The following is a 13,030-nucleotide window of genomic DNA, read 5'->3' as shown; positions in this document are numbered from 1 at the left end:
ATAATTGTTAATCTAACTTAAATAAATTATGACAAATTTATTAATATAAATAATGCTTTTCAAAGTTTTTAATTTGAATTAAATCTTAATATAACTTTTAACTGAGTTAATTTTTTGTTGACGCTCACTTTACTTCACTTTTAACTTAAATAAATTAATTTTACAAGCCGTTAACTTTAACTTAATTTTGTTTAAAAAATATAATCCTAGTTGTATAATCTTTTATCTTTTAATTATGAATTTGTGAAAATGGCCAGTCAGCGTTTTATATTTCCCGGTGGATCGTGAAACGCTACGAGGCGTCAGAACAGCCTCCCGCTACATTACTTCCGTCATGCGCGGCGATCATTTGCAAGTGGAGTAATGTAAAAAATCGCTACATCTGCGAGACAAATTATTGGTTGATTGTGACGATTCGGAACGGCGTGGTCAGGTCAGTCGGCGTCGCCAGCCGGTGAGTTGGCGCGCTAATTGGGAAAAAAATCTTCGAGCCCACCGGTGGCTGGTTTCCGGTGTAAAACGCGCATACGGCGCGCAGCGCCATAGGGCGGCAGTTCCCGGGAATACTCCTCGTGACGCCACACGAGCTCTTCCTTTCCGCTGAACTCTCGCGAGTTGAACATGTCGCATACTACAGAGAGAAGGTAAGTCGAGCATTTTTCTCAGCGTAACGGAGTACCGCGCTCGCGTTTGGGCGGCTCGGCGCGTCCGCCGTGCCGGTGGCATCGTCGCGGGTTGCGCGCGCCCCGAAATGTGTCCGTACGCGGGTTAAAATACGCCCGCGGTCGGACCAGTGTGTCGCGGATCGGACGGACATGCACGGACACGAGACTGACAACATGGCGTGCGGTCGTTTTTGTCACATTGCCGTCGCGGCCGACTAACGGCCGAAGCTCCACGCCGTCCCGTCACGGGTCGGCGCTTAACCTCCTCGCCGCGACGACGGCGACGACGACAACGCGGCGAGAAGGACACGCGCCCGGCTTGCACGCACGGAGCGAGCTCGAACACGCCAATTCCGAGCATGGCATGCGTGCGCCCCGACGCCGTTAGCGTGGGTGAAGCGCTCTCGCGCGCGCTCTCTCTATCCTAACTCTCCCTCGCTCGTGCTTGCATGTGAGCAAGCGAGCTCTCGGCGGGTAAGCGAGCACGTTTTCTCCCTCTAAATTCGTTCTCTCCGCCCGTGTAAATTACGTAATGAAAATATCGTTTTTCCGCGCCGGAGAAGAGAAAAAAAAAATCAATCTCACGCTGATCCGCGACCCGAAGTTTCTCGCGCGCGAGGTTCCTCATCGCCGGACGCAGTCATCGTCGTCGCCGTCGTCGCACGCTTTCTCGACCTTCGGCGAAGTAACGCGTCGTCTCGCGTCTCGGAGGGGCCACGCGTGAGTCACACTGTCAGAGCGGTGAGATTGTGGGCGGCCAGGCGAGCGGGTCGCTTTGTGTGCCTCGTGTGTTTCGTTCACGCGAGCACGACCTCGCCGTTTACCTGCTCGCACCATCTATGCGAAACGTAAAAATGGCCATCGTGCCACGCAATTGCGACAGAACATGTAAATCGCGATGTACCTCATCGAATTAAAAGTTCGGCTTTCAAGGTCACGTGGATTTTAAAGTGATTTGTCATCGCCCGATCGCCGCGACTGACTTATCGATCTTGCACGGGCACCGAACCTTTGGTGGACGCACCGGTGTTTTGTTAATTTATTTTTACTAAATTCTTGGGGGAAAAAACGCGCTGTACATGGGATTCCATTATTTAGCGAAGATATGGGAAAATCGCGGGATTTTATGCGCTCCTTTTATGCCTTGCGTTATAATAGTCTCTTTAAATCTTTGTCGGAAACAATGTATAGGATAAAATAAAACTCGTTACCTTGATATTTTACAGCTTATTTACAGTATTTAAAAAATCTTACTAATTATCTTGTAAAAATGCGATATAAGCTCATGATTTAGCATTTAGTATGATTAATCTTATCTACGTATTCCTACTGTGTGCTTTAATATCTTATCTTTCGCATTTCAGAAATGACGATCAATGGCCGGGAGATTCGAAAAATGGTCCTAGTGAAAGTGATCAACCGACGTACGATGGACCTCCGGGAATGGACCCCGATGGCATCATCGAGTCCAATTGGGACGTTGTAAGTAGTTTGTTACTGTTACACTAACTACGTTTACACTCACCCTCAATGGGGTTTAATAACTACGGGTAGCTCAGGTAGCCCGTAAGCAGACCAATCATAATTGTTCTACTTTTCTAAAGAACAGCTGTGGTAAGAGTGATGTGTGAACGTAGTCGTTGTTTTTGAGGTGGATAAGACTTGCTTTTCTTCAACTTTATTGGAAGCAGCCCATTCCTCTATGGTTCGATACTCTACATTAGTAAATTACGAATCATAATTTTTATTAGTGCAATAAGTTAAAAGGTTTGTTTTTTATTCCTGCACTGCTGCACTGGTGCAATAAGTTAGAATAAGACAAATATATTTTTTCTCATTCTAACTTATTGCACTGGTGCAGCAGTGCAGGAATAAAAAACAAACCTAAAATAAGATAAGTATTTTTTTTTATTCTAACTTATTGCACTAGTTCAGGTAGTGCAGTTCAGTGTAGCTATAAAGAACAGACCATATACCCAAGCAGACAGGTATTCAAAGCGTATATAAGGTGTCTTATAAAGATTATAATAGGATTTTTAAGGATACATTCTTGAGATCGTTTTCAAACAAAAATCTTAATACCAAAGTATCAAGATTATGAGTTTGTTGGGATCGCATGCAATATACTTCTGTTCCAACGCGTCAACTAATTAATGCGATTGGTCAATGAGCACGTTGAGGCAAATAGGAGTTTGTTGGAGCATGCGACCCGAACAAACTCTATAGTAGATTTTAAATGAGAAGAGTTTACACTTGGCAAATTAAACTGTTCAAAATTTGTGCTCTCAGGTTATATACTTTATAATTTATAAAATAATCAGAATATCAAAACTGATTTGATTTAGTTTAATTTTTAACTTTAATTATTTAATCAATATTTAATATATTATGAATCGAGAATGTTCCAGTCTTCCTGGTGAATGATTTTTGAATAATTTGGATCAATTAAGAAAATCTTTAATTTCTGTGAAATTGTACAAAGACAACTGGCAATTACTATCTCCTTTGTAGGAAACTGTTAAAAATAATTATGACTTTATTATTTTAAATTAACTATACAATAATTAAAAACTGTAATTATATAAGTGCAATTTTTGTTCTTTTCTAGAAATTTGTTACAATTATAATATATTTCAATTCCTATAGAATTATGATATATTAAAAGTATTATATTTAAGGATACATATACAACTAACTAGTCAGTTAATGTCTTAACTTTGCAAATTTTTGGAAAAAACAAAAAAAAGATAAGTTGTGTTAATTTCATTGTAAAGATCATATTTTTTTCCGTTTGAGAAGAGATATTTAAATTAAAAAAAATGGTTTTTAAAAACGGATGATTACATATCTTAAAAACGATCTATCAATTTGCAATTTTACACCTTTTTTTCTAGGAATTAAAAATAGTACTTGATGTAGGATTTTATGGTGATTAGTTTTTTGTCATCCAAAGAACGAACAAAACTTTATATTGAGAAACCAATGTTAACGTCAAACTGCCATTTTGTTCAAATGCATTATTTCAAAAAACGACTACATTAAGTACTACATGTTTTAATTTAATCTATGTTTTAATTTCATAAAGTTTGCTTTTTATGTATTTTATGAGAACAGCAGTGATCATTTTTGGAGAAAAAAAAAAGATTTAGAAAAACTTAAATAGCTATTTTAAATATTATTTTTTAATAAAATTTAAATGTTAAATTATAAAAAAGTATATTGACAATGAGAATAAATAGACTTCCCTATTTCTTTCCATTCTCTAGTTTTCTCCATTAAAAATGTGCAAAGTTGAATCTTGTTTTAGCTCATAAGTATGTTTTCTTTATTTTGTATTAATATATTTAATTCAGCCTTGACCATAAAGTATCCTCAAAATTAACATAAACGTTCTATATCTGACAAAAAATATTAAAAATAATTTTATTGAAAAATAATATTTTTATAACAATTCTAATATTTTATTCTATTTTGGCTTGTATTATGTTCCCAAGAAAAGTCAATAAATTTATAACCAAGGTTATACTTACATAATATATAATATATAAAGTATTGATAAAGAGGTGGTTAAATATAATACTTTTAATATATACATGTATGACGATAATAAAACTGAATATATTAAAACATGATTTTCCAAACTTGTGTAGATCGCGATCCATTTTTTGTAATGATTAACATTTGCGACTTATTTAGTTGTAGGAATTATGAAAAAGTGGAGAAATGGGAGTAAATTTGATTATTTATTTTTACCACTTTAATCTTTCTACTTAAAATTTTTTATTGAATATAATTTTATAAATTTATTTTTAAAAGTAAATTTGAAATATAAAGGTTTGAAAACTTGAAGAATACGCTTACTTTCTCTTTCAATTAATATTTTTGATGTTTCATCATTTTATATATAGTAAATTTAATTATTTGTATAGGAGTTTATTTCAAAATTTTTTTATTCTTATCGTAGCTTTAAAATCGTTCAGCAACTCATATTTCGGAAATGCTTGTCTTATAATATAGTTATTTGTACAACAAGTGCGATGAGTTAGCTAATTGACCGTAAGTGCGGAAAATAGACGCACTCGCCTTCGATTCGTATGTACACCCGCATGTGTGGGTAATAGCCGAGTCATATGTGTTGCACACAATATTTTTTATCATCTGTGCATCGAAATATTGATCCTTAAGTGTGAGATGAGGTGAGAAAAGGACTACTTTCGGTGCACAGGTAGCAAAAATATATTTTATTGATACTATATTTTTTTTTAATATGAACAGGTTGTGGAAAACTTCGATGAAATGAACTTGAAAGAAGAACTGTTACGTGGTATATATGCTTATGGGTTTGAGAAACCATCTGCAATTCAACAACGTGCCATTTTACCTTGTATAAGGGGGCTCGATGTTATTGCTCAGGCCCAGTCTGGTAAGACATTTTAAATTAATAATTAGTAAAAAAATGTGACTATAAATATCTTGTACAGTTTATTATTATACTAATCGATGTTTCTAATCATTTACAGGTACTGGAAAAACTGCAACGTTCTCAATATCGATTCTTCAACAAATAGACACAACTATTAAGGAATGCCAGGCCTTGATCCTTGCACCAACCCGTGAATTAGCGCAACAAGTAAGCTTAGAAATATTTGTTTTAATAAAGAGTTATGTTTAAGCGAAAAAGTATTTTAATAATGTACTTATTTTTGTTTAGATCCAGAAAGTCGTTATCGCTCTAGGAGATTTCATGCACGCGGAATGTCACGCATGCATTGGTGGCACCAACGTTCGTGAGGATATGCGAAAACTGGATCAAGGTGTTCACGTGGTTGTTGGTACGCCCGGCAGAGTTTACGATATGATCAGCCGACGAGCACTTCGAGCAAGTAGCATCAAACTGTTCGTGCTGGATGAGGCCGATGAAATGCTTTCTCGAGGATTTAAAGATCAAATTCATGATGTATTCAAATTATTACCTAACGAAGTTCAGGTAAATATGAAAGATACGTTTGAGCGATATAGATTTTTATTACAATTACTATCTAATAGATAATTTTATTTTAATTATTAGAAAGTATCTTTTTCGGACAAGTCCACAAATCATACAAGATGAAAAAGTTGCAGTATACCTTATAATAGTCAAGTTAACAAATATATTATAAAATACAGGTGCGTCGTAATAGTGTCATTTTTGACAAATGTACACTGGATTGACATATGCTCTGTATCATGAAATGTGTTATCTTTTGTCTGGAAATAATAGCAGCCTAAATGCAAACAATTATTGTGGCATAGCACTCCTAATAATAATTATAATGTCCTAAAAATCAATTAGTCACTTTTAATATTTCTGTAATAGCAACAAAACAATTTACAATACCTGTTACAGCATGATGCTATCATATTGCACACACATTTATAGTATAACATTTCAGTAAATGCAGTTTGTTTGTTTTTTTTTTATTTCGACGTATAATATTGATTATTATATTATCAATATCGGGTCATTTGGTTTTTTGCGTACAGTTTCAACTTTTTATTTCTAATGTTATGTATCTTTTTTTCAGGTTATATTGTTATCTGCGACAATGCCATCCGATGTGTTGGATGTATCCAAATGTTTTATGCGGAATCCTATTCGTATTTTGGTTAAAAAAGAGGAGCTAACATTAGAGGGTATCAAACAATTTTTTGTTTATGTCGAACGCGAAGATTGGAAATTGGAGACTCTATGCGATTTGTACGACACTTTGAGTATCACCCAGGCTGTTATCTTCTGCAATACGCGGCGTAAAGTAGATTGGTTAACAGAGAGCATGCATAAACGCGACTTCACTGTTTCCGCTATGCATGGTGACATGGAACAGAAGGAACGCGATCTTATCATGCGTCAATTCCGTACTGGATCATCTCGAGTCTTGATTACTACCGATCTTCTGGCACGTGGTATTGATGTGCAACAAGTTTCGCTTGTTATTAATTATGATTTACCTTCCAACCGAGAAAATTATATTCATCGGTAAGTTATTATTTAATACTTTTTAATTATAATTTTAAAATAAACGTGAAATAATTTATAATTTATTTGAACAAAACGGAAATTTCTAATGATAAAAATAGAAAACATTTATAAAACATAATATTTATAATATAAACAAAATATTAATTTTATTTTATAAATCTTTAAAACAATCTTAATTTTCAAGAATCATGATTTTTTTTAAGAATTTGAATACTATATCTTGACATTTTATTATTTTAAAAGCAATTCATACGTAAATTTTACAGAATAATAAAAATTAATAACTTAAAAGTTATGTTGCAAAAAAAAGAAGCTTTAAGTTTTATATCTATTAAAATGTTGCAGAGAATTTAGTCACAAATATGCATATGAAATTTTGCGTTAAATCTTTTTTTGTTTATATACGTTACATCTAAAGTTTATATATGTTATATCTAAAGAATTATGTAGATACTTATATTCTTGTTACTTTGTTATTTACAGAATTGGTCGTGGTGGTCGTTTTGGCCGTAAAGGTGTGGCCATTAACTTTGTGACGGAAGAAGATAAACGAACCTTGAAAGATATTGAACAATTTTACAACACTCACATCGATGAAATGCCAATGAATGTCGCTGATCTGATTTAAGTCCGACTATTGGCTATAATCCATTATAATAAAAAAATAATAAAAAGTAAGTGACAGAAGCTCTCAGCTGATCGATCTCTCATGGTGTGTGAGTACATATATTGAGTGAGTTGGTGGACTATATCGCTTATGTAAACGCGATCTAAACCAAAATATTCCAACGTTTTCATATTCATTTCGATTTATAATAGTAGGTTACGGAAACAGTTATCTGTTGCGCTACAGAAGATAGTAGTACGATCTATTATTACTATTAGTGTAATTATCACTACTGTCACCGCTATCGATATTGCCACCGCTGCTGCTACTATTGCTACTCTATTCTTAACGTTACCGTTATTAATATTACTATAAATATTATACTATTATTGGTATTACTCTGGTATTGATTGCTATCAAGATTATTTTTATTTTAATTTTTAACAATATAATATAGTAGGATATATTACCACGACTAAAATATCACGCCACTGAGTGGTAAATAGAATTAGAAAAATACGAAAAGCGCAGCTCGGCGCAGTTTGATTACACTTTATTTCTATCGCAACAAGTTTTATATCGTCCAGAATGCGTCCGTATTCTCGTTCTGTCGCAAATCCAATGGCTATTGTAGAAATCTTTAAGTCTTATTTTTTACGAATCTTTGTCCCGCTTATTTTTCCTCAAGATATTTCCAATTGGATGATTAAATCTGTTATGTTTAATAGTCCATATTACATGCTTCTATCACCGCGATTACAACTTGTTTGTCTAGGCAGAGGTTTAGTTGGGTATTGGAAGGGGTACTTTAATCATAAGCGTTGCCGAAGGAGACGTATATTCAAGCTTAGATAATATGAATTTTTGTATATCCTAAATTCTAGGCGCACACACCTTTATTATTAAATAAAGTGTTTGACCTTTTAAGAAAATGTGGTGGTCTTTGTTATTACGAATCTTTTTATTGTCTTATCAAATCTTATCCAATCTCAAAATGAAAACCCTGAATGGACAAACGTGTGTTACGAGTGAGAGTCTCACATTCTGAAGTGCTCCCGCGTTGGGAATAAGTTTTGCGGTTTATATTTCCGAAAAAGTTCTCACAATTTTCTTTTATTTGTATTTGCAGGCAGTTTTGGACAGTCCAGATGTGGGCGACATATTTTTGGAAATAAAGACCAGATTTCCTGATTCAAAATCGAAGTTTTGTAAATCGATTACCTCTCTAAACTCCTGCCTTTCGCGTAGGCTACAGTAATATATGTACATTTTCTCTTTTTTTTATACTTTTACATTTTTATTGATAATAGAAGATGAATTCTTAGATTTTTTTACATTTGTCAATAAAATTCTTTGCAAACGTTCTTTATTGCATATTCATAAGTTGTGCACTTGTCAATGTCGAATATTAAATTAAAATATCTGCCTTGTGAGAACTTTTGTATCGTGTCTTTACAAAATTATTAAAAATATTGCGATATCATACTCTATATTGTCGTCATTAATCTTAAAGTAAATTTGCAAAAGTGTTAATGATAGTTTTCGAAAATTTAAGTAAAATTTTATAGCTACTGATTTGTGATTGCATTAACACTAATTAACTCTTGCTCGCGCATTTGTGAATGCGGTTTATGTTAATGCAAAATTATCTTGAATTTCCGAAAACTAGTTCTTTAAAAATACTGTAAATATTATATAAATGAACCTTGAGGGAATGGAACACTGTGTGTCTACTGTATTTATACATCATATAAATACTATTTATGATTGAACGTATAAACTGAATATAATAAATGTGAATGTCCTTTATTTTTACTTGTATTATCAATACCATTAAGTTGCTATTATTATTACTATAGTATCACATTGTTATTCGAATAAGTTATGTATAAAATTAGAAAATTTTATACAATCGTTTATTGATTATCTAAAAAAAATGAGCAAGATTAATACAGATTACTTTTACGAATATTTAAAATCCACATCGTACAAATACATTTCGATAAAAGTATAATTATACTAAATAGCTAAGAATTAAATTGAGATTTTTTAAACAATGGATATTCGAGAACATTAGATATTTGAATCGTAAGTATTTATCATATAGTTTGATTCCGTAACACAAACACTGACAAAATAACGAGTCTGTGCTGTGTGACTTGCTTCACTCTGTCGTTTAATATACTGTCAAACTTTTGACAGTTCGTCGTATTTGACAGTTTTCAAAAACTTTTGACAGTTCCCCGTATTTGAAAAATAGAAATGTTTGAGAAACAAAATTTGACTAAGAAAGAGAAAACGAGCCAGTTCCCGTATTTGAAAAATGAAAGAAATTTGATAGAGAAAGAAAAAGAGATTAGTGTGAGAGGTAGAAGGTGCTGTAAATAATAAAGTATAATATTAGGTATCTTAGAATTTGACATTTCGCGTAATAATCTCTATTCTTTCCTTAGAGGATAGCGAAAATATAGTTCATAAGCGTACATTGACCGACAATAGAGAAAGTTTGAAAAGTAAATGTATTATCATTTATAATTAAAATTTTTTTTTTAAATATATCTTTCAGAAAGAAAGAAGTTTGATCGGAAAAAGATAGGTAGATAGATAAATTAATAGTTTGAAAAAGAGAGCGAGAAATTATGTTTGGCAAGTAATTAGAAGGAGACAGCGAGTGAGAGAGCTTTAGAGAAGAAATAACAGGTAGTTTTTTTAATATATATCTGTATATATATATATATATATATAAAAAATACATTTTCAACTTTATTAATATATATATGTATATATATTAATATTATTTATTTAAACTTTAAAATTTTAGTTAAAATTCTAATAAATTCTAATAAAATTCTAATAAATAAAATATATATATTTTATTTTATATATGCATATACATTATATATTTTATGTATATTCTTTATATATACATAATACCATATCATTTAATAATAGCAGCTCTTGATCAGTACTATCTGTTCATAAATCAGAATCTAATGAGCTGTCAGTGTTAATCAATTCCATTAATTCACTGAATAATGTCATTTGCGTCTATTGCGTGATTTCTAAAAATCTAATTTTTTAAATAAAATATACTTAAAGACTTAATTAATTTAAAAACCATGCAATTACTATATATACATATACTTAAATTTAAAATAAACTTAATAAGCTATATAATGGTTTTTCCAGTCTTTCAATTCGCCATATAGGATAGGTAGCGATTATAATATATAATAAACATTAGTAATTTAATTATGTTGGAGATGATTCGAGAGCGCATGTTTAAAGGGAAACTGTACTGAAGGCAAACTACCTTATGTAATACATACGACGGAATAACTTCCAAAAAAGTAGAAAAAATAAAAATAATGCTTGTGCTGTACAGTGTCAGTAATGCACACTTATAGAACACGATTATGTATGTACATTTGCATAAAATAGATTTTGAAAAATAAATGCATATAATTGTAAAATTTATGGATATAGCATGAAACAGAACTAAATAATTGTGGACATAGTACGGAAGAAATCCAAAAAGTCGTGTACATTACCTACGGGATTCGTGAACATTTGACTACATAGTTCAATGTGCACATAGAGGCGCTGATAGACGGAACACCTAGGGTGCGTTCGGGAAGACGCTATTAGCGCTACCAGCAGTGGTGCAAGATCGTGGGACTTCTCGCGCACGCGCAGTAACGTCAGTCCGAACAGCCACTCAGTAGCGTACGTATTCTTTTGAAGAGAATGGTATTATTAGGATCTTTACAGGAAAGTCTAGGAATCACACACATATAAAAAACGTATAGGAAATGTAAAAAATGGAACAAAAATCTTTATCAATAAAATAATATGGCATATAAATACTAATAATAAAGTTTAAGTGCGTCTGCAACCTACTTACTTCATGAATATCAACATTTGTTGCATGGGTAAGGGAAATTGCAGAAAACCTTACCAATATTCCAAAACAAATACATATAACAAAACAATTTACATATAAATATTTATCAATATATAAAATATAATTAAAATATTAATATGACAAACATTTCAACAAAGTAATTAAACAATTTTTTGTGTAATTTTTAATAAAAATATACAAATTGTAATAAATAAGTAACTTAAGAAATGAATTAAATATATTTATTATCTTAAATAAATAAAGATATCTTAAATAATAAATTAAATAAAATTATTTTAATAACAAACATATGGATTAATTATTTTGCATTTCCTTTGGTTTCTGAAATCTTTGGCTTCTGGAGTCTTTAGTATTTTCCATATTATATTATATTATCTTATATATACAATACTTATATATTTATATTTAAATAAAAATGCTTATGTGTATTGTTAATCGCCAGAAGTGCCATTAAAATTGCCCGTATATACGAGCCTGACTGAATGGTCATGTGATCAGCTCCATGCGTGGTGAGTAACTGCGCGTGCGCGAGAAATCGCACGATCTTGCACCACTGGCTACCAGCATCAGTCCATCTTCATTACTCATTAAAAGTAGAACAAGGATAAACTGATGCTGATAGCGCTAATAGCGTCTCTCCGAACGCACCCCTAGGCTACGAGTGTACGAGTCGTAAGTCGTAATTAAGTTACGACGGGATGACCGTTTTTACTCTCAGATCATCGGATTAGGTCTTTACTCGTGTGAAACCATGTCGCATTCAACGTCAGCTCAAAAAATTACGAAGTCTAACGTGGTATGTAATTTATTCTAGCAAATTCGATGGAAAAATGTTAATGAAATTAGGATGTTGTGTTACATTTCAAAATATCGATATAATTTCGATATTTGAGATGATGATTTTAAAGTTTAGAATCTAAACTAAATAATTACCGCACTTTTTTGTAGGACAAGGCTTTGAAATATATTAATAACATGGAAAGAAAAAAAGAAGAAAAAATTACAAAGAAAAACTTTTGCAAAAAGTTTGAAAAATATAAAAATAATAGAACGGCAGTTGGATTCTCAAAGAGTTGGTTATTATCAGAGATGCGGTCTTGTATTGCCCATCAATATTGGAACCATTTGTTAGATTTATTTCCCCAACTTGTTGAATATCCTGTCGAATTGGAACCTGTAATATGGAGATATGCATTGGTAATTTTGCTGCATGCCAACGATCCATCGCATCTCCAGCAATTTTTCAAACAATGCATTGGAAATCAAAGTTCAAGTAATAGCGCTTTGTTAGAAAGGTTATTGTTATTACCTTTAAAGGATAATTAATAAAGTATTTACATTGTGACGTCATAATTGAATTTCAATTAATAAACATTGTATTTCACACTATGTATATATTTACTATGATTTAAAACATTTTTTAAACTTTATTTAAAGATATCTTTTTTAAGTTATGTAATTTACTATGTAACCTATTATGTAAACTACTGTATATAAATTTATTTATTCAAATTATATTCTAATTGATTATTTTGATATTTTATGCAAATAGACTACTACTGTATAGAATTGGTAGAGCATTATAATGTGAGCATTATAATGATTAAGCTCCAATTAATTTAATAAATAACTTGATTCTTATAGTAAATTTGTTAATATAAATGTATAGAATTAACTTTTTGTTGCTTAATATATAATTAAAAAAATTGAAATTAATATTGTTTTTGTTTGTATAGAAAAGATTAGATTAAAATCTAGAATATATAAATATATGAAAAGGCATATATAAAACCGATCAATCATGTTTTATATAA

The 13,030-nt window shown here is 31.9% G+C and overlaps 2 protein-coding genes across 2 annotated transcripts; both read left to right on the top strand.

Moving 5' to 3' along the window:
• Positions 1-491: 491 nt before the first annotated feature.
• Positions 492-9,100, top strand: LOC105835545 (eukaryotic initiation factor 4A-I). Its single transcript, XM_012678948.2, has 8 exons — positions 492-644; positions 2,030-2,147; positions 4,941-5,088; positions 5,186-5,295; positions 5,377-5,652; positions 6,230-6,681; positions 7,168-7,358; positions 8,421-9,100. Exons 1-7 carry the CDS (start codon positions 622-624, stop codon positions 7,310-7,312), a joined length of 1,272 nt encoding a protein of 423 aa, XP_012534402.1. The 5' UTR covers positions 492-621; the 3' UTR covers positions 7,313-7,358; positions 8,421-9,100.
• Positions 9,101-11,762: 2,662 nt separating this feature from the next.
• Positions 11,763-12,731, top strand: LOC105838579. The gene is made up of 2 exons (XM_012684242.3): positions 11,763-12,012; positions 12,165-12,731. Exons 1-2 carry the CDS (start codon positions 11,968-11,970, stop codon positions 12,540-12,542), a joined length of 423 nt encoding a protein of 140 aa, XP_012539696.1. The 5' UTR covers positions 11,763-11,967; the 3' UTR covers positions 12,543-12,731.
• Positions 12,732-13,030: the final 299 nt, after the last annotated feature.

Source organism: Monomorium pharaonis, chromosome 2 (genome assembly GCF_013373865.1).
Source record: "Monomorium pharaonis isolate MP-MQ-018 chromosome 2, ASM1337386v2, whole genome shotgun sequence".
In the NCBI taxonomy this organism is placed as follows: domain Eukaryota; kingdom Metazoa; phylum Arthropoda; class Insecta; order Hymenoptera; family Formicidae; genus Monomorium; species Monomorium pharaonis.
This window is presented reverse-complemented; position numbering and strand designations above follow the sequence as displayed.